The sequence below is a fragment of the Hemiscyllium ocellatum genome, chromosome 10, assembly GCF_020745735.1.
Source record: "Hemiscyllium ocellatum isolate sHemOce1 chromosome 10, sHemOce1.pat.X.cur, whole genome shotgun sequence".
NCBI classification, from domain to species: Eukaryota; Metazoa; Chordata; class Chondrichthyes; order Orectolobiformes; family Hemiscylliidae; genus Hemiscyllium; species Hemiscyllium ocellatum.
Window position 1 is genome coordinate 114265323 of NC_083410.1, and position 23183 is coordinate 114288505.

Consider the following 23183-nt stretch of genomic DNA (forward strand, 5'->3'; position numbering starts at 1 on the left):
AGTAAATGGAACAGATGCTGAAGTTGTCCACACCAAAAGGCAAAGAGAATGCTAATGGTAATAATCACATTATTGATGGGAAATAAATGATAAAAGCACAAACAAGACATGGGATAAATCAAAATGGAAAACTGAGTTCATTGTCTGAAACTGTTGAAATTGTGCATAATTTATTTTAAAATGTATAAATTGTCAAAATTTGCACTGAGACTTTTCAGGGTGTTTCACTGCTTTTCTAAGGTAACTGTCAGTTTGCAAAACAGATAGCACCATTGACTGAGAGATGCAAAATTTAGCCATTTCTGATTATTATTTTGTTGAAGTCAACTTCATTCTGCTATCTTTGTCTTCAGGAAGTGCAAGTTATCACTGCTCATTATACTACCAGTGCAGGGACGACTTCGCAGTATTTCCCATCAGATTATCTTCTGGCCATAAACAAGGCATTACTTGCTCTGACTGATGTTGAACTAGTATTGAATGCACCAGAATTAAATAATGGAAAATATGAGGATTTCTCAAGCCAGGAAGATTCCTTAAAGGTGCGTTGGGTATACTGGAAAAATATTTGAAACTTGATTTATGAATAAGTAAAATGGTGAAGTTAATACTACCAAGTAACAAATTGACACATTGAGACAGCTGTCCATTATTTTAGCAGGCTAGCACTACTCTGAATTATGAAATATATTGTGTGGCAAATGCTGTAACTGCTTTGGTATAAAACTGCATTATGCAGATAACTGAGCAATGCTGCAAGGTTATTCGCTAGATTATTGCAGTAGTCTAGCAGTTGCAGTTCTGCAATACTGAAGTCATTAAATTGCTATGAACACAAGCTAGTACTAATGTAAATAGAAAAACAAATTGCTGGAAAATTTCTGCAGGTCTGGTAACATCTGTGGAGAGAAATCAGAGTTAAAGTCTTGGGTCCAGTGACCCTTCCTTAGAACTAACGGTAGCTACGAAAAGCATGGTTTTCTTGTTAAAGGTAGAGTGGGGAAGATGGGAAGAGTAAACAGCAGGCAGAGTTAGAGTCCAAAGAGAGAGAAGAATTGAACAAAGGAATAGATAAAGACCAGCTGAGGATAGGTGAGAATATAATACCCACGCAGAGATGAAAGGAAGGATAAATTGAGTTGATGAAAATTGAGGAGTCAACTGCATTCAGAAGAAAGGCTTTTAATTGCACAATATGGAGAAGGCAGGAATTTGAGACACCTTGATATGCACACTCAGTCTTATAATGGTTGGATTGCTTCTCATGGATAAGGTCTTTTCTCAGATGAGGTGGCTTTTAATGTGACTGATTGTCAACTCCAGTCCTCTTGAAAGCAGCCAAGGAAACACAATTTTTAGTTGAAGCTCCTAGTCAAAGCTATAGAAGTGATTTTTACCTCAGTTATTTCTATATTGGGCTTTTTAAAAATCTGTAATCATTAATTGCACTATCAGTTTTGAAGACAGACTTGGCACGATAATTGCAGTGTGATGATAGATTGTTTTAATGAAGCTATTCACTGTTATTTGTAATTTATTTCAGTAGAATATTGAATATAATAAGATATAATAATGCCTGGCTGTTGACTGATGTCAGAGTATAAGTGACCTTGAATGAAAACATTGACCTCTGTAATCAGACCTTCCAGTTAGTTGTCCTTTGAGGACAACGCAAGCTTAATGAGGACGATAGGTGTCTTAGTCAGAAAATTCAGAATGTTTCGTACTGGATAGCTTTAATGCAATGACAGCTGAAAAATATTTTGCTCTACGTATCTCCCATTTCCATGAATTTCCTGCAGTACTGCAGGTAAATGTTCCATAGACTCCTAGTCAGAAATGAGACTTCAGTTAGGAGATAAACTGATTAGTTTTGTTTGACAATCTGACCATTCTTTCATGGGAAACCAAAAGAGAAAATGCTGGAAAATCTCAGCAGGTCTGGTAGCATCTGTAAGGAGAGAAAAGAGCTGATGTTTCGAGTAGAACTGACCCTAACGTCCGCAGTAATTTGCTTTTATCCACATCTTTAATGGGTGTCAGTTAGCTCAATAACTGGTTGTCAGTGCAGAGTAATACCAAGAGTATGGGTTCAGTTTCTGCACTGTCAGAGGAGTAACAAGAAGATGGATTACTGGGCTAATGGTAGGCTACTTGGTAGTGTGGATGAGCAGAGGGATCTTGGTGTCCATGTACACAGATCTCTGAAAGTTGCCAACCAGGTAAATAGTGCTGTGAGGAAAGCATATGGTGTACTGGGCTTTATTGGTAGAGGAATTGAGTTCCGGAGTCCTGAGGTCATGTTGCAACTGTATAAGACTCTGGTGCGGCCTCATCTGGAGTATTGTGTGCAGTTTTGGTCGCCATACTATAGGAAGGATGTGGAGGCATTGGAACGAGTGCAGAGGAGGTTTACCAGGATGTTGCCTGGAATGGTAGGAAAATCTTATGAGGAAAGGCTGAGGCACTTGGGGCTGTTCTCATTGGAGAAGAGAAGGTTTAGGGGAGATTTGATAGAGGTGTATAAGATGATTAGGGGTTTAGATAGGGTCGACACTGAGAACCTTTTACCGCTAATGGAGTCAGGTATTACTAGGGGACACAGCTTTAAATTAAAGGGTGGTAGGTATAGGACAGATGTTAGGGGTAGATTCTTTACACAGTGGGTTGTGAGTTCATGGAATGCCCTGCCAGTAGCAGTGGTGAACTCTCCTTCTTTATGGTCATTTAAGCGGGCATTGGATAGGCATTTGGAAGTTATTGGGCTAGTGTAGGTTAGGTAGGATTCGGTCGGCGCAACATCGAGGGCCGAAGGGCCTGTACTGCGCTGTATCTTTCTATGTTCTATGTTCTATCACCACCATGAAAACCCAACCTTGTCAACTCTCCCTTCGCCTGAGGCATAGTGACCCTAACGTCCGCAGTAATTTGCTTTTATCCACATCTTTAATGGGTGTCAGTTAGCTCAATAACTGGTTGTCAGTGCAGAGTAATACCAAGAGTATGGTTTCAGTTTCTGCACTGTCAGAGGATCACCACCATGAAAACCCAACCTTGTCAACTCTCCCTTCGCCTGAGGCATAGTGACCCTCAGGTTAAATCACTACCAGTCATCTCTCTAATGAGAGAGCATCCTATAGTCCAGTAGAACTATAGTGACTCACTCTTTTATGGTAGAATTGTGGCGACTACCTCCTTTACAGTAGAACCATGGCGGCTGTTCTCTTTTACAGTAGAACAATGGCGACTGCCCTCTTTTAAAGTAGAACCATGGTGACTACAATCTGTTACAGTACAACCATGGTGACTGTCCGCTTTTACAGTAGAACCATGACGACTGTCCCCTTTTACAGTAGAACCATGGCGACAACCCTCTTTTACAGTAGAACTATGGCAACTGTCCTCTTTTACAGTAGAACCATGACGACTGTCCTCTTTTACAGTAGAACCATGGCAACTACCTTCTTTTACAGTAGAACCATGGCGACTGTCCTCTTTTACAGTAGAACCATGACGACTGTCCTCTTTTACAGTAGAACCATGGCAAAAGTACTCTTTTCCAGTAGAACCATGGCGACTGTCCTCTTTTACTGTAGAACCATGACGACTGTCCTCTTTTACAGTAGAACTATAGCGACTGTCCTCTTTTACAGTAGAACCTGGCGACAACCCTCTTTTCCAGTAGACCTAAAGCGACTGTCCTCTTTTACAGTAGAATCTGGCAACTGTCCTCTTTTACAGTAGAACCATGGCGACGGTCCTCTTTTACAGTAGAACCATGGCGACTGTTTTCTTTTACAGTAGAACCATGGCAACTACCCTCTTATAAAGTAGATCCATGGCGGCAGTCCTCTTTTACAGTAGATCCATGGCAACTGTCCTCTTTTCCAGAAGAACCATGGCGATTATCCTCTTTTACAGTAGAACCATGGCGACTGTCCTCTTTTCCAGTAGAACTATGGCGACTGTCCTCTTTTACAGTAGAACTATGGTGAGACCCTCTTTTTCAGTAGAAACACGGTGACTACCTCCTTTTTAAGTAGAACTATGGTGACTGTCCTCTTTTACAGTAGAACCAAGGCGACTACCCTCTTTTACAGTAGAACCAGGACGGCTGTCCTCTTTTACAATAGAACCATGGGGACTACTCTCTTTTAGTAGAACTATTGCGACTGTCCTCTTTTACAGTAGAACAATGGTGACTGTTCTCTTTTACAGTAGAACTATTGCGACTGTTCTCTTTTACAGTAGAACAATGGCGACTGTCCTCTTTTACAGTGGAACCATGGCGACTACTCTCTTTTACAGTAGAACCATGGCGAGAGTCCTCTTTTAAAGTAGAACCATGGGAACAGTCCTATTTTACTGTAGAACCATGATGACTGCTCTCTTTTACAGTAGAACAATGGTGGCCGTCCTCTTTTGCAGTAGAACCGTGGCGAGTGTCCTCTTTTACAGTGGAGCTATGGCAACTGCCCTCTTTTCCAGAAGAACTATGGCGAATGTCCTCTTTTACAATACAACCATGGCAACTGTCGTCTTTTACAGTAGAACCATGGCGGCGACCGTCTTTTACAGTAGTACCATGGCGACTACCCTCTTTTACTGTAGAACCATGGCGACTGTCCTCTTTTACAGTAGAACCATGGCGACTGTCCTCTTTTACAATCCAACCATGGCGACTACCCTCTTTTACAGTGGAGCCATGGCGACAGTCCTCTTTTACAGTCGAACCATGGTGACTACCCTCTTTTACAGTAGAGCCATGGCGACTGTCCTCTTTTACTGTAAACCAAGGTGACTACTCTCTTTTACTGTTGAACTATGGCGACTGTCCTCTTTTCCAGTAGAACCATGGCAAAAGTACTCTTTTCCAGTAGAACCATGGCGACTGTTTTCTTTTATAGTGGAACCATGGCAACTACCCTCTTTTAAAGTAGAACCATGGCAAAAGTACTCTTTTCCAGTAGAACCATGGCGACTGTCCTCTTTTACTGTAGAACCATGACGACTGTCCTCTTTTACAGTAGAACCATGGTGACTGTCCTCTTTTATAGTAGAACTATAGCGACTGTCCTCTTTTACAGTAGAACCTGGCGACAACCCTCTTTTCCAGTAGACCTAAAGCGACTGTCCTCTTTTACAGTAGAATCTGGCAACTGTCCTCTTTTACAGTAGAACCATGGCGACGGTCCTCTTTTACAGTAGAACCATGACGACTGTTTTCTTTTGCAGTAGAACTATGGCGACTGTTTTCTTTTACAGTAGAACCATGGCAACTACCCTCTTATAAAGTAGATCCATGGCGGCAGTCCTCTTTTACAGTAGATCCATGGCAATTGTCCTCTTTTCCAGAAGAACTATGGCGAATGTCCTCTTTTACAGTGGAACCATGGCGACTGTCCTCTTTTACAGTAGAACAATGGTGATGACCCTCTTTTACGGTAGAACCATGGCGACTGTCCTCTTTTCCAGTAGAACTATGGCGACTGTCCTCTTTTACAGTGGAACCAAGGCTACTACCCTCTTTTACAGTAGAACAATGGTGACGACCCTCTTTTACGGTAGAACCATGGCGACTGTCCTCTTTTCCAGTAGAACTATGGCGACTGTCCTCTTTTACAGTAGAACCAAGGCTACTACCCTCTTTTACAGTAGAACAATGGTGACGACCCTCTTTTACGGTAGAACCATGGCGACTGTCCTCTTTTCCAGTAGAACTATGGCGACTGTCCTCTTTTACAGTGGAACCATGGCGACTGTCCTCTTTTACAGTAGAACTATGGTGACGACCCTCTTTTTCAGTAGAATCACGGTGACTACCTCCTTTTTAAGTAGAATCTTGGTGACTGTCCTCTTTTACAGTAGAACCAAGGCGACTACCCTCTTTTACAGTAGAACCAGGACGACTGTCCTCTTTTACAATAGAACCATGGGGACTACTCTCTTTTAGTAGAACTATTGCGACTGTCCTCTTTTACAGCAGAACCATGGCAACTATCCTCTTTTCCAGTAGAACCATGGCGACTGTTTTCTTTTATAGTGGAACCATGGCAACTACCCTCTTTTAAAGTAGAACCATGGCAACAGTCCTCTTTTTCAGCAGAACCATGGCAACTACCCTCTTTTACTGTAGAACCATGGCGACAACCCTCTTTTACAGTAGAACTATGGCGACTACCTTCTTTTACTGTGGAACCATGGCGACTACCTTCTTTTACAGTAGAAGCATGGCGACTGTTTTCTTTTCCAGTAGAACCGTGGCAACTACCCTCTTTTACAGTAGAACCATGGTGACCGTCCTCTTTTACAGTAGAACCATGGTGACTACCCTCGTTTACAATAGAACTATGGCGACTACCCTCTTTTACAGTAGAACCATGGCGACTTTCCTCTTTTACTGTAGACCCATGGCGACCTCCCTCTTTTACATTAGAACCATGGTGACGACCATCTTTTTCAGTAGAACCATGGCAACTACCCTCTTTTACAGTAGAACTATGGCGACTGTCCTTTTTTACTGTAGAACCATGGCGACTGTCCTCTGTTACAGTAGAACGATGGTGACTACCCTCTTTTACAGTAGAACCAGGACGACTGTCCTCTTTTATAGTAGAACTATGGCGAATGTCCTCTTTTAATGTAGAACCATGGTGGCTGTCCTCTTTTCCAGAAGAACCATGGTGACTGTCCTATTTTATAGTAGAACCATGGTGACTACCCTCTTTTACAGTAGAACTATGGCGACTGTTTTACAGTAGAACCATGGCGACTACCCTCTTTTACGGTAGAACCATGGCGACTGTCCTCTTTTCCAGTAGAACTATGGCGACTGTCCTCTTTTACAGTGGAACCATGGCGACTGTCCTCTTTTACAGTAGAACTATGGTGACGACCCTCTTTTTCAGTAGAACCACGGTGACTACCTCCTTTTTAAGTAGAATCTTGGTGACTGTCCTCTTTTACAGTAGAACCAAGGCGACTACCCTCTTTTACAGTAGAACCAGGACGACTGTCCTCTTTTACAATAGAACCATGGGGACTACTCTCTTTTAGTAGAACTATTGCGACTGTCCTCTTTTACAGCAGAACCATGGCAACTACCCTCTTTTACAGTAGAACCATGGCGACTGTTTTCTTTTACAGTGGAACCATGGCAACTACTCTCTTTTAAAGTAGAACCATGGCAACAGTCCTCTTTTACAGCAGAACCATGGCAACTACCCTCTTTTACTGTAGAACCATGGCGACAACCCTCTTTTACAGTAGAACTATGGCGACTACCTTCTTTTACTGTGGAACCATGGCGACTACCCTCTTTTACAGTAGAAGCATGGCGACTGTTTTCTTTTCCAGTAGAACCGTGGCAACTACCCTCTTTTACAGTAGAACCATGGCGACTGCCCTCGTTTACAATAGAACTATGGCGACTACCCTCTTTTACAGTAGAACCATGGTGACCGTCCTCTTTTACAGTAGAACCATGGTGACTACCCTCGTTTACAAGAGAACTATGGCGACTACCCTCTTTTACAGTAGAACCATGGCGACTTTCCTCTTTTACTGTAGACCCATGGCGACCTCCCTCTTTTACATTAGAACCATGGTGACGACCATCTTTTTCAGTAGAACCATGGCAACTACCCTCTTTTACAGTAGAACTATGGCGACTGTCCTTTTTTACTGTAGAACCATGGCGACTGTCCTCTGTTACAGTAGAACGATGGTGACTACCCTCTTTTACAGTAGAACCAGGACGACTGTCCTCTTTTACAGTAGAACCATGGGAACTGTCCTCTTTTCAAGAAGAACTATGGCGAATGTCCTATTTTATAGTAGAACCATGGTGACTACCCTCTTTTACAGTAGAACCATGGTGACTGTTTTACAGTAGAACCATGGCGACTACCCTCTTTTACAGTAGGACAATGGCGACTGTCCTCTTTTGCAGTGTAACTATGACGACTGTCCTCTTTTACAGTAGAACTATGGTGACTACCCTCTTTTACAGTAGAACCATGGCAACTGTCCTCTTTTACAGTAGAACCATGGCAACTACCCTCTTTTACAGTAGAACCAGGACGACCGTCCTCTTTTATAGTAGAACCATGGTGACTACCCTCTTTTACAGTAGAACCACGGCGACTGACTCCTTTTACAGTAGAACCATGGCGACTACCCTCTTTTACAGTAGAACTATTGAGACTGTCCTCTTTTACAGTAGAACCATGGCGACAGTCCTCTTTTACAGTAGGACCATGATAACTACCCTCTTTTACAATAGAATCATGGCGACAGTCCTCTTTTACAGTCGAACCATGGTGACTCTCCTCTTTTACAGTAGAGCTGTGGCGATTGTCGTCTTTTACAGTAGAACTGTGGCGACTGTCCTCTTTTACAGTAGAACCATGGTGACGACCTCCTTTGAAAGTAGAACCATGGTGACTACCCTCTTTTACAGTAGAGCTATTGCAGCTGTCCTCTTTTACAGTAGAACCATGGCATCTGTCCTCTTTTACAGTAGGACCATGGCATCTGTCCTCTTTTACAGTAGAACCACGGTGACTCCCCTCTTTTACAGTAGAACTATTGCAACTGTCCTCTTTTACAGTAGAACCATGGCGACTGTTCTCTTTTACAGTAGGACCATGATGACTACTCTCTTTTACAGTAGAACCATGGTGACTGCCCTCTTTTAAAGTCGAGCCATGGCATTTGTCGTCTTTTACAGTAGAACCAAGGCAACTACCCTCTTTTACAGTAGAACCATGGTATCTGTCCTTTTTTACAGTAGAACCACAGTGACAACCCTCTTTTACAGTAGAACCATGACGACTGTCCTCTTTTACAGTTGATCCATGACAACTGTCCTCTTTTACAGTAGACCCATGGTGACTACCCTCTTTTACACTAGAACCAGGACAACTGTCCTATTTTACAGTAGTACCATGACGACTACCCTCTTTTACAGTAGAACTATGGTGAATGTCCTCTTTTACAGTAGAAACATAGCGACAATCCTGTTTTACAGTCGAACCATGGTGACTACCCTCTTTTACAGTTTTACCATGGTGACTACTGCCTTTTACAGTAGAACCATAGCGACTGTCCTCTTTTACAGTCGGACCATGGTGACTACCCTCTTTTACGGTAGAACCAGGACGACTGTCCTCTTTTACAATAGAACCATGGCGACTACTCTCTTTTACAGTAGAACTATTGCGACTGTCCTTTTTTACAGTAGAACCATGGTGACTACCCTCTTTTACAGTAGAAACAAGGCGACTGTCCTCTTTTACAGTTGAACCATGGGGAAGTACCCCTTTTACAGTACAACCAGGACGACTACCCTCTATTACAGTAGAACCATGGCGCCTGTTCTCTTTTACAGTAGAACCATGGCGACTGTCCTCTTTTACGGTAGAAACATAGTGACAACCCTCTTTTACAGTAGAACTATTGTGGCTGTCCTCTTTTACAATAGAACCATGACGACTACCCTCTTTTAAAGTAGGACCATGACAACTGTCCTCTTTTACTGTAGAACCATGGCGACTGTCCCCTTTTACAGTAGAACCATGATGACTGTCCTCTTTTAATGTAGTACCATGACAACTGACATCTTTTACTGTAGCACCATGGTGACTACTCTCTTTTACTGTAGAACCAGGAACACTGTCCTCTTTTACAGTAGAACCATGGCGACTACTCTCTTTTAAAGTAGAGCCATGGCGACTGTCCTCTTTTACAGTAGAACCAGGACGAGTGTCCACTTTTACTGTAGAACCATGGCGACTGTCCTCTTTTAAATCTTCAGTCTCTTGGTTTTGGAATCGAATGTGGAATAAGTGACACAGAACCTTGTATTCTGTGTTATTTTGAAAAGAAGGCTGTACTACTATGGGTGATGAAAAGCTCCAAAGCTCAAACAGTCAAACAAGTTTAATGATTCTAGCAAATGGTAATAATCCTAACCATAAGTTATGCTGTTTGGTCTGTTCTTGAAAGAAAATGCACTTGAAATATCTGCATGAAGATTCCTGGATGACATGAATGATATAATTGTGAAGCCATGATTTGATGAAAGAATTTCATTTGTATTTCATTGCTGACAGAAGAACAGGCTTATTAATACTGAATATGGTCAGATAGTTTTTACAGGAAGGAGTATCTAAAAGGTGACCTGCAGACCAAGGTAGTTTGATCTAATTAAGCTTTTTGTTTTTACTTCTTGGCTTTTTCAATTTGAAATGTGTGCCCCTGAAAGTTTGGAAAGGATTTTTTTTTTGGTGCTGGTGCCTCATTCATGACTAAATCAGAATATCAAAGTCTGTAGATAGCAGCAACCTGAAATATCAAAACGCTAATGGGAACATGGATTTTAATGTGTATCTGAGGTGTCACTGATTTCAGTTGTCTATTGAAAGCATGATACTTTGGCTGAGAAAAGGGACCAGATAGTCACTGATTAGTGGTTTTTATCTCTGGTTCAAACCATCATGAAATATTACGAAATTCTCTTTACCAGTATGGATTGAAACTTCTGAGTGCCGGTAACCATTTCATAACCCAGATTTGAACATAAATGAGGTGTAATATTTTTAGACAAAAACAGAAATTGCTGGATAAGCTTAGCAGGTCCGACAGCATCTGTGCAGAGAAATCAGAATTAATGTTTTGGGTCAAGTGGCATTCCTTGGAACTTCCTGTAATATTTTTAAATTTTCAATCACATGTCCATCTTTTTTTTTGAAAGCTAATTGATATCTTTCCTAACAATAAGCTGCAAGTTTACTGGTTCACACTGGAAACTGCAAATCCAAACCTCTTGGAATGGTCATTCAGGAAACACCTGTTTAGTTCAGTTGTAAAGTGTTCATGGAACAAAATCCCTCAGTGCAGAATAGTCATTTGGACCATCATATCTCCATGACCTTCCAAAGAGCATCCCACCCACACCTAGTCCCCTAGTCCGTAATGTCTCATTTCTATACCGAATTCCATCTAACCTGCACATTTTTTGGACTATGGCTTGAAATCTGAGCACCTGGAGGAAACCCATGCAGACAAGGGAAGAACGTTCAAACTCCATGCAAACAGTTGCCTGAGGTGGAATTGAACCTAGGACTCTAGTGCGTGAGTCAGCAGTGCTAACTACTGAGCCACCATATTGTGTTGGTGAAATTATCCAGTTAGGCACTCTGGTGTTAGAAAATTCAAAATTAAATATGACAAATGGCAGATAATAACTTGCAATTGTCAATTTGTTTTGAATAAGACAGCCCGAGTTCACTGTACTTTGGAAATGTTTCCCCTAAACTTGCATGCTAATGATTTTTTTTCTTTTCTAATCTAATTCTGTACCAAATGCTAAGAGAGTTGAGTTTCCTGTTCTGTACTGTTCTATGTTCAATCGGCTAATTTAGACCAGATGAGGGAATTCTGGTCTTTATGGCCTTAAAGTGTAATGGGTAGGACCTTTTGTACCCCTCAGAGGGAAGTTAGTAGGTTTTAGTGTTGCAGTATTGTGGCACAGTGATAGTGGACCAACAGACTTCAAATTTAATCCCACCTATTCTGAACAGGTTGATCAGAGAAATAGATTAGTGTTGTAGTTTGAACATGTTTTGAAGGATGCTGCAGTGAAATATCTAAATTTCCATGTGGGAAAAACAAATATTTAGCATTAAGTTTATCTGAATCAGCAATTTCCTGTATATTAATGTTTCCTTAGAATTTGTTCCTTACTGCGGACGTGCCCAGTGTGGAGCGAGAGAGATGGAGATGATGTCAGCGTTTTATAATGAATTTAGTTGAAGCCTTGTGTGTTTTTTTTTAATACAAGTACATTTGTAAAACTGAAAAGTTACTTTAGTTTCAGTTTTGCTTTGAATACATTTATTGAATTCATTTGCTCCAAGGTGCCACACAAATACATTCTGTAAATTTTCTTAGGTTGCTATGGATAATGTAGAATCTTTTTTTGAAGACACCACTCAGTTGTACAAAGTTAAAAATCACACAGCACCAGGTTATATTTGGAAGCACACTAGATTTTGGAGCGCTGCTCCTTCATCTGATGAAGGAGTGGCGCTCTGAAACCTAGTACTTCTAATTAAACCTGTTGGACTATAACCTGGTGTTGTGTGATTTTTAACTTTGCACACCCCAGTCCAACACTGACCTCTCCAAATCATGACCACACAGTGGTGTTACTAATGACATCCAAAAATCATGATGCAGCTAGGACATGTGTGCCAATGTTTCTGAAACATAAATGCAGGCCACCGATTTTCAAAAGAAATTAGAAAGAACTGCAGATATTAAAAATCTGGAACAAAAATGGAATTTCCTGAGAGGTAGGGAATGGCTTAAAAGACTGTGACTATTTTCTTTGGAGTGTCGGAGGCTGATTTTATAGGGATTTATATAATCATGGGGAGCATAGATAGGGTGAATAGACAAGGTATGTTCCTTGGGGTGAGGGAGTCCAGAACTCAAGGGCATGGATTTATAGGTTTAGGGTAAGAGGGGAAAGATTTAAAAAGAACCTAAGGGGCAACGTTTTCACATGGATGGGAGTGTGTATATGGAATGAGCTGCCAGAGGCAGTGTTGGAGGCTGGTACAGTTACAACAGTTAAAAGGTATCCGGATGGGTAAAAGAATTGGAAGGATTTAAAGGGATATGGGTAAAGTGCTGGAAAATGGAACTAGATTAATTTAGGATATCTGGTTGAACAAGTTGGACCGAAGGGTGTGTTTCCATGCTGTATATATCTATGACCCAGCAGGTCTGGCAGCATCTTTGGACAGAAAGTGGAGTTAACTGGGTTCCGGAGTTTCTGGTTCACTGACACTTCTTCAGTTCTGATTAGTGACTTTTTATCCCTTTTCAGTTCACTTTCATTCTTTGTTACTGATTTTCAAATTGCTTTACAAAAGATTGTAAATGCTAGTATTTTTAAAGATGCTAATGATCAAACAGTAGTTTACAGGATCTGTTTGAGTTTCTCCTTTTGCAGGATATGGACATAATGGTTATAACTTGCTTTAACTGAAATGGTTAGATCTCGTTGGACACTTCATAACGAGAGGAAAATATGGTCATAGGTTGAGTTGACTGGAGCTTTAGCTGTCTAACTCTTAATATCCAAACCAATGCTAAAGCTGTCTGAGTGAGCCAAGAAATTGGGGATGTATTGATGTGGGAATGGTAATTACAGAAGTGTGACATTTAATTCACTGGAGCTTCTGATATTTATATTCAATACAATAATCACTGAAGATTAAATGCATAAACTTTCTTCATTCAAAGCCTGTACAGGAATTATGCTTGCTTGGTTCCAGCTCTACATTAATGTACTATCTTTGGCATACAATCAGATCTCAATTCTCATAAGAAAGTTCAACTGGTGTACAAACCATTGGTCCATAAGACATAGGAGTGGAAGTAAGGCCATTCGGCCCATCGAGTCCACTCCGCAAGTCTTGTTAGTTCATTTAGTATAGTACTTCAATTCATAGGTTACAGTTCGTTTGCTCTCAGGCAAAATGCTAAATCAAAGATAAATGATCAAAGGAATGTGCTTAAAAAATTTGTCCCTCATATTTTGATGTTGTCTAGATCTGCTAGTGAAGAATATATTATGAATAGATAGTATTGGCTCTGAGCACCAGAGGTCATCCAGCTTTTATTTCAGTAGTTGGTTAATAGGATTGCAATATGTGTGTTGTCCACTGTACTTTTGGTTTTCTAAATGTCCTTCACTGGTAGCAGCATAAATTAATTGACCATTTATATCTCTTCCAGAACATAAAGGACATGCTGGAGAAACTTGGAGACCAAATTGAAGATATTCATGAGAATCAGCCTGATGCCCTCCTTGAAGCTTCTGCAGCTGATGTTGTCCAAATAGGTGACACACTAACGCAGCTTCATGCACAATGGGATCGAGTGAATAGAATGTATAATGATCGCAAAAGGTAAGGAAACAGTGCCATCTGTTGGCAGAGGGTCAGCAGGTTTACTTTCATGCCACTTTCAGACTTGGGTGCTGTATAGATAATGTAATGAAAATTGTAACAGTCTCTTGTGACCTTCAATTTAGTTCAAAGAGCATGGAAACTTTGATAACTGTACAATTGATTTTGCCGTCAAGCTATATGTGTCAATGTTCTTAGTCTGGAGAAGGGAAAAGATTCAATCTCTAAATGTGAGCTTGAATTTGTTCTGATGAGCAGCAAACTGCTGGTGAAATCCCAAATAGGGCTGAGAGAGTTTTATATCTAACTGATGAGGAAACTCTGCACTCTGAGTTTGCTTGGTGACTCCTAATTAATCTAGCATTATCTTGATTAACATTTGGAACATAGATCAGGATAGCACAGGATAGGGCTCTTTAGCCTAGGATGTTGTGCTGAGCCTGGCACCAAGTTAAACTAATCCCTGCTGCCTGTCCTTGGTCCATATCCCTCTGTTTGTTACTTTTTCATAGACTTATCTAAAAATCTATTAAACACCCCTATCACATTTTCCACCTTCCCTGCAGTGCGTTCCACACTCCTACTACTCTTTGTGTAAAACAAAAACTTGCCCCTCACATGTCCTTTGAACTTTTCCCCCTCTCATCTTAAATGCTTGCCCCTAATTTTAGACATTTCAACTCTAGGGAAAAGATTCTGATTGTCAACCCTATCTATGCGTCTCATAATTTTATAGATTTCCTTCAAGTCTCTCCTTAGCCTCTGCCACTCAGAGTAATTAGCCTGAGTTTTTCTAACCTCTTCTTATAATTCATACTCTCTAATCCAGGCAGCATCCTGGTAAACCTCTTCTGCATTCTCTACCAAGCTTCCACATCTTTCCTGTAATGTGGTGACCAGAACTGAATGTAGTTCTCTGAGTATGGCCAAACCAAAGTCTTATAAAGCTGCAACATGACATCCTGAGTCTTGTACTCAATTCTCTGACCAATAAAAGCAAGCATGCTATTTGCCTGTTTCAACACCCTATCTACTTGTGTGGCCACATTCAGGGAACTATGGACTGGAATCCCAAGAACTCTCTGTACATCAATGCAGATAAGGGTCCTGCCATTAACTGTATGCTTTTCCTTAACATTTGATCTCCCAAAATGCAGCACCTTACACTTAGATTATTTCTGCAACTGATTTATGTCCTGCTGTATCCTTTGACAACCTTCTACACAATCCACAACTCCACCGATCTTGGTAATGTCTGCAAACTTACTAACCCACCCATCTACATTTTCATCCAAGTCATTTATATATATATAGCAAACAGGAGAGGTCCCAGTACGGAGCCCTGCGGATCACCACTAGTCACAGACCTCCAGCCTGAAAAACAACTTTCCACCACTACCCTCTGCCTTCTCTGGGGAAGCCAACTTCGTGAAAAGAAGAACAACATTAGCTAATAGCTAGTTCTCCTGGAACTCTGCAGTGACAAATGACGATACAGAGATCTTGGTCAAGGCCCCAATAATTTCCTCTCTCACGTCTCTCAGTAACCTGGGGTAGATAACTTTGGACCCTGGGGACTTATCCACCTTAATGCTCTTCAAGAGACCCAACCCCACTTCTTTCTCAATCTCAAAATGCCTTTGATTATTAGCATGCAATGCACAGATCTTACTGTCCACCATATCCTCCTTCTGGTGAAGACTGCCTCAAAGTACTACTTTAGGATTTCACCCACATCCTCTGCCTCCAAGCACACATTCCGTCCTTTATCCTTGAGTGGTCCTCCCTGCTGCCTAGTTATCTTCTTGTTTATAATGTATCAATAAAATGCCTTGGGATTCTCTTTTACCCTACTTGCCAAGGTCATTTCATGGCCCCTTCTTGCTCTCCTAATTCCCTGCTTGAAATTTTCCCTACTTTCATTGGCCCCGTCTGATTTTAGCTTTTTTAAACCGTATGTATGCTTGTTCCCTTTTATCTAAATTCATGATATCTCTCGTTATCCAAAGGTCCCTTATCTTGACATCCTTGTTCATAAGTTACAGGGGCCTCATTCCTGATGAAGGGTTTATGCCCGCAATGTTGATTCTCCTGCTCCTTGGATGTTGCCTGACCGGCTGTGCTTTTCCAGCACCACACTCTTGACTCTGATCTCCAGCATCTGCAGTCCTTACCTTCTCCTAGGGGGAGAATTGGGCCATTTGGCCCATCAGGTCGACTCTGCCATTTAATCATGGCTGATCTGCTCCTCACCCTCATTTTCCTGCCTTCTCCCCTTAACCTTTCAAACCATTATCAATTGAAAATCTGTGGTAATTCCTCCTCAAATTTACTCACTGTTCCAGCATCCACCGCACTTTGGGGTAGCGAATTCCACAGATTCTCAACCCTTTTGGAGAATAGTTTCTCTTCAACTCTGTTTTAAATTTGCTACCCCTTATCTAAGACTATGACCCCTCATCCTAGAATACCTCAAAAGAGGAAGCATCTGCGCCACAACAATTTTATCCATACCTTTTGTCATCTTGAGTACCTCAGTTTGATTTTCCCTCATTCATTCTTCTAAATTCCAGAGAGTATAGGCCTAAACTGTTCAATCTCTGTTCATATGACAAACCCCTCATCTCTTAGATCAATCTAGTGAAACTCCTCTGAACTGCCTCCGATGCCACTACATCTTTCCTCAAATAAAGGGACCAAAATTGTGCGTAATATTTCAGGTGCAGTCTCACCAATGCCTTGCATAGCTACAACAATTCTTCTTTATTTTTATATTCTATTCCTTTAGCTATAAAAGCCAACAGTGGATGGATGCTCCAGTATGTCCTCTCTGAATGCAGGTGTAACATTCTTCCTGATTAGTAATGCAACATCTCCACCTGCTTTACCTTCCTCTCTGTCTCATCTAAAACATGTCTGTCCTTCCTTTCTGATTTACTGCTCCTAACATGTACTTTTCCCTCAATTCCTCCACTTGCTTCCCTGCTGCTCTGATTCCCAGCCCCCTGCCACTCTAAACCCTCCCAGTTAGCTCTAGCAAACCTCCCTGTGATAATATTTGTTCCCCTCCAGTATAGGTGCAACCAGTCCCTCTTGTACAAGTCACTTCTGCCCCAAAAAAGTTCCCAATGATCCAAGAACCTGTAATCCTCCTCCTTGTACCAGTACCTTAGCTGCATATTCACCTCTCCTATCTTTCTATTCTTTGCATCATTAGCATGAGGCAGTGGTAGTAACTTGGAGATTACCACCTCCAAGGTTCTGCTTTGCAGCCTCATTCCTGATTGCCTTTACTCACTCCTCAGGACCTCATCCCTCATTCTGCCTATGTCATTGGTGCCAGTGTGCACAACAGCTCTGGTTGCTTACCCTCCCTCTTAAGAATTTCGTTCATCCGCTGTAAGGGATGCAGGCACCGGGAAGACAACACAAATTCTTGTTGTTTCAAATGCGGCCCCAGATACATCTGCCTGTGCCCTTAACTAGCAAGTCTCCAACCACAATTGCTCGCTTGGATCTTGCCTGACTCTGCTCTACAACAGAACCATTTGTGGTTATACAGCCTGACTGCTGCTGTTATACTCCCCTGAGAGGCTGAAGAAACTTTATCATAGAATTGCAGTCCAGATCTAAACAGGTTATTTCAAGTATTAACCTCATTCCTCTGGAGTACTTTGGTATTTAAAATAACCTAATTGCAGGATGCATACTTTGCTTTTGTGACTAATATGTGGTAAGAAAGATCATTCTGGGTATTGACTTCTTAACTGTAAGGAAGTTGGGTTTGTTTCCTTTGAAGAAGAGGGGGCTTGGAGATAATATTATTGCATCCTTTTAAGATTATGAAAGGAATAATGATAAATGACAAGTAACCCTCACATAGCGTAACTGCCAGGCAATGACGATCTGTAACAAGTGTGAATCTGTTCATCTCCTTTGATGTTCGATGGCATTGCCATCACATAATCCTTTACTATCAGCATCCTAGAAATTATGATTGAACAGAAATTGAACTGGACTAGATATACATATACTGTGATTACAACAGCAGGTCAGAGGCTATGTGTACTGTAGAATGTAACTCGTCTCCTGTCTCCACAGTGCCTGTTCATCATTTACAAGGTAAAATCCATAGTGTGATGGAATGTTCTGCAGTTGTCTTTTTCCGAGGATGGGGGTTTTCAAGACTAGGGGGCATATTTGTAAGGTGAGAGAAGAGAGATTTTTAAAAAATATGAGCGGCAAAGTTTTTTCACGGAGGGTGGTTTGCATGTGGAATGAACTGCCTGAGGAAGTAGTGGATGCAGGTACAATTACAACATTTAAAGACCTTTGGATGGATACATGAATAGGAAAGGTATGACGGGATATGGGCCAGGAGTAGGAAGGTGGAACTAGTTTAGTTTGGGATTATGATTGGCATGGACTGTTTGGACTGAAAGCTCTGTTTTCCATGCTGTGTGATACTGACTTATCTGATTGGGGACAGCTCCAGCAACACTTGAGAAGCTCATCACTATCAAATTAAGATCATAGTTTATGTTAGATGTTTATTAAAGTCTCTCAGGAATAGAAACTAGTTGAAGAAAATAGCATCTAGTGAATGCATAGAGGTTTGCTGAAAGGAAATTGGTTGCCGTTGAGCAAGACGTGTTAGCGTGGAGCTATTAGAACTTTTCACTGAGATTTGGGAACTTGTAAGGATTTTGTTGTGGAAAGCAGGGTAGTGTGAGCTTGAATTCTTTTTTGAATGTTTGTAATGAATCCAACTTTTTTGACCAATGTAATATATTTTATAATAGCCCATGTAAAGTTATTTAATAACTGTTTCATTCCTTGTGTTAAAAGTATATTGACAGACTCATGTGAAGGATATTCAGTAAATATCTCCCTGGTATAGAAAAGAAATTGGGATCTAACACAAGCCAGTTTTTATTGTGGGATCTGACCGGTCCAGCATTGAAATCAGCTAGGATATTGTAAGATGTTTTATATTTCAATAAACTCATCTTTCATTCTTTGAAATTCTAATGAGCATAGACCTGAGTTGTTTAATCTTTCTTCTTAGAATAACCATTTTATCCCAGGCATGAATCAAGTAGGAACACACATTAAATGCTAGGACGAAAGAGTTGGCAACAAAGTTCAGAAGTTTGAGAACCTTTGGTGAACTTAACCCCTCGCAAAATCCCAGTGAATTTACACTGAAACTGTTCTAGTTTTTTCATATAGCTAACCAGTATGCTAGGTACTAGAAGCAATGTCCAGCTGGCCCAAACTAAACAGTACTAACGCTGAAAATGTGTTGCTGGAAAAGCGCAACAGGTCAGGCAGCATCCAAGGAGCAGGAGAATCGATGTTTCGGGCATGAGCCCTTCTTCAGGAATGAGGAAAGTGTGCCAAGCAGGCTAAGATAAAAGGTAGGGAGGAGGGACTTGGGGGAGGGGCGTTGGAAATGTGATAGGTGGAAAGAGGTTAAGGTGAGGGTGATAGGCCGGAGTGGGGGTGGGGGCGGAGAGGTCAGGAAGAAGATTGCAGGTTAGGAAGGTGGTGCTGAGTTCAAGGGTTGGGACTGAGACAAGGTGGGGGGAGAGGAATGAGGAAACTGGAGAAATCTGAGTTCATCCCTTGTGGTTGGAGGGTTCTTAGGCAGAAGATGAGGCGCTCTTCCTCCCGCCGTTGTTTTGCGATGGTCTGGCGATGGAGGAGTCCAAGGACCTGCATGTCCTTGGTGTAGTGGGAAGGGGAGTTGAAGTGTTGAGCCACGGAGTGGTTGGGTTGGTTGGTGCGGGTGTCCCAGAGGTTTCTCTGAAACGTTCCGCAAGTAGACGACCTGTCTCCCCAATATAGAGGAGGCCACATCGGGTGCAGTGGATGCAGTAAATGGTGTGTGTGGAGGTGCAGGTGAATTTGTGGTGGATATGGAAGGATCCCTTGGGGCCTTGGAGGGAAGTAAGGGGGGAGGTGTGGGCCCAAGTTTTCCGGTTGCAGGGGAAGCTAGCAACCGGAAAACGCCAGCTCGCGGACACCTCCTCCAACTGCCCCCTTGACCATGGCCCCACCTCCCACCACCAAACCATCATCTCCCAGACCATCCATAACCTCATCTCCTCAGGGATCTCCCATCCACCACCTCCAACCTCATAGTCCCATAACCCTGCACCGCCCGTTACTACCTCCTGCCCAAACTCCACAAATCTGACTGCCCCGGCCGACCCATTGTCTCAGCCTGCTCCTGCCCCATCGAACTCATCTCTGCATACCTCGACACGGTTCTGTCCCCCTTAGTCCAAGAACTCCCCACCTATGTTTGGGACACCATCACGCCCTCCACCACCTCCATGATTTTCGCTTCCCCGGTCCCCAACGCCTTATCTACACCATGGACATCCAGTCCCTATACACCTCCATCCCCCATCACGAAGGACTCAAAGCCCTCCGCTTCTTCCTTTCCCGCCGACCCAACCAGTACCCTTCCACTGACACCCTCCTTCAACTGACTGAACTGGTCCTCACTCTGAACAACTTCTCTTTCCAATCCTCCCACTTCCTCCAAACTAAAGGAGTGGCCATGGGCACCTGCGTGGGCCCCAGCTATACCTGCCTCGTAGGATATGTGGAACAGTCCATCTTCCGCAGCTACACTGGCACCACCCCCCACCTTTTCCTCTGCTACAATGATGACTGTATCGGCGCTACCTCGTGCTCCCACGAGGAGGTTGAACAGTTCATCCACTTTACTAACACCTTTCACCCCTGACCTCAAATTTACCTGGACCGTCTCAGACTCCTCCCTCCCCTTCCTAGACCTCTCCATTTCTATCTCGGGCGACCGAATCAACACGGACATTTACTAGAAACCGACCGACTCCCACAGCTACATAGACTACACCTCCTCCTACTCTGCCCCCTGTAAAAACGCCATCCCATATTCCCAATTACTTCGTCTCCGCCGCATCTGCTCCCAGGAGGACCAGTTCCAATACTGAACAACCCAGATGGCCTCCTCCTTCAAAGACTGCAATATCCCCCCAGACGTGGTCGACGATGCTCTCCACCACATTTCCTCCACATCCCAGTCCTCCGTCCTTAAGCCTTGCCCCTCCAATTGCCACCAGGACAGAACCCCACTGGTCCTCACTTACCACCCCACTAACCTCCATATACATCGTATCATCCATCGTCATTTCCGCCACCTCCAAACGGGCCCCACCACCAGGGATATATTTCCCTCCCCTTCCCTATCAGCGTTCCGAAAAGACCACTCCCTCCGTGACTCCCTCGTCAGGTCCACACCCCCCACCAACCCAACCTTCACTCCTGGCACCTTCCCCTGCAACTGCAGGAAATGCAAAACTTGCTCCCACACCTCCCCCCTTACTTCCCTCCAAGGCCCCAAGGGATCCTTCCATATCCTCGACAAATTCACCTGCACCTCCACACACATCATTTACTGCATCCGCTGCAGTCGATGTGGCCTTCTCTATATTGGGGAGACAGGCCGCTTACTTGCGGAACGTTTCAGAGAACACCTCTGGGAAACCCGCACCAACCAACCCAACCACCCCGTGGCTGAACGCTTTAACTCCCCCTCCCACTCCACCAAGGACATGCAGGTCTTTGGACTCCTCTATCGCCAGACCATAGCAACACGACGGCTGGAGGAAGAGCGCCTCATCTTCTGCCTAGGAACCCTCCAACCACAAGGGATGAACTCAGATTTCTCCAGTTTCCTCATTTCCCCTCCCCCCCACCTTGTCTCAGTCCCAACCCTTGAACTCAGCACCACCTTCCTAACCTGCAATCTTTTTCCTGACCTCTCCGCCCCCATCCCCACTCTGGCCTATCACCCTCACCTTAACCTCCTTCCACCTATCGCATTTCCAATGCCCCTCCCCCAAGTCCCTCCTCCCTACCTTTTATCTTAACCTGCTTGGCACACTTTCCTCATTCCTGAAAAAGGGCTCATGTCCGAAACGTTGATTCTCCTGCTCCTTGGATGCTGCCTGACCTGCTGCGCTTTTTCAGCAACACATTTTCAGCTCTGATCTCCAGCAACTGCAGTCCTCACTTTCTCCTAAACAGTACTAAACCAAACATGTATTAGTGCCTTGGGTGAGGAAATTGAATGTGCCATTGTCAAGTTTGTGAATGACACAAAAATAGGTGGGAAGGCATGTGGTGAGGATGACGCTGAATCTACAGAGGCGTGTAGATTGGTTAAGTGATTGGACAAAGCTTAGCAGTTGGAATATAATTTGGGGAAATGTGAGTTAATGCACTTTGGATGGAAAAGTAGAGAAGCCGAATATTATTTAAATGGAGGAAGACAATAGAAATGTGTGGAAAACAAGAATTTTGGGAGTCTTCATGCTTGAATCATGCATCTAGTTTCAGCTGGTAGTGGGGAAAGCAAATGGAATATTGGCTTTTATTTCAAATGAAATAAGTATAAAAATAGGGAAGGTTTGTTACAAGGCACTAATCAGCTCACACCCGGTATTCAATAAAACAGTTTTGGGTCCCTTATCTAAGGAAAGATATTTTGGTATTGGAGGCAGTGCAGAAAAGGTTCACTAGGCTGATACCAGGTATGGAGTATGGATGGCCTCTCTTATGAGGAATTAAGTATATAGGATTCTTAAGGGGCATGACAGGGTAAATGCTGAGCAAATGTTTCCCCTCAGGGTTAAGTCTAAAAATGGAGGGCATTGTCTCAGAAAAACAGGATGCCAATTTAAGACTGAGATGAGACGGAATTTCTTTTCTCAAAGTGTTGAGTGTCTTAAGAACTTGTTGTCACGTAGAACTGTGGGGAAAGAGTCATTTAAGGCTGAGCAAGGTAGATTCTGAAATGAAAACAGAAATTGCTGGGGAAACTCAGCAGGTCTGGCAGCATCTGAGGAAAGAAAGCAGAATGAATATTTCGAGTCCAGTGACCCTTATGAACATCTTCTCAAGATGTTTTAGTTTTCCAGCCTCTGCAGTTCTTTGTTGTATTCGAGAGATCTTATTTGAGGGTAGAGAAATCAAGAGGTACAGAGAAAAAGCAGGAAAGTAGGCATAAGCAATATTGGATCAGCTGTGATCTTTTTGAATGGCGCTGCAGGCTCGAGGGCCAGTTGACTACTCCTGTTCTTATTTCTTGGTCTCATGGAGAGTTTGAATTTGGCCTGTACTTGTTGGAATATAAAAGTA

The 23183-nt window shown here is 42.7% G+C and overlaps 1 protein-coding gene across 11 annotated transcripts in view; it reads left to right on the forward strand.

Annotated features, from left to right (window-relative positions):
* The window catches only part of LOC132819922 (utrophin-like), a 751240-nt gene that overhangs the window by 361718 nt on the left and 366339 nt on the right, over nucleotides 1–23183 (forward strand). For all 11 annotated transcript variants that reach the window (XM_060831897.1, XM_060831902.1, XM_060831903.1 and 8 more), the window contains 2 exons: nucleotides 354–542; nucleotides 13813–13985. In XM_060831897.1, the coding sequence (XP_060687880.1) occupies nucleotides 354–542; nucleotides 13813–13985 (362 nt within the window). The remainder of the gene's footprint in view (nucleotides 1–353; nucleotides 543–13812; nucleotides 13986–23183) is intronic.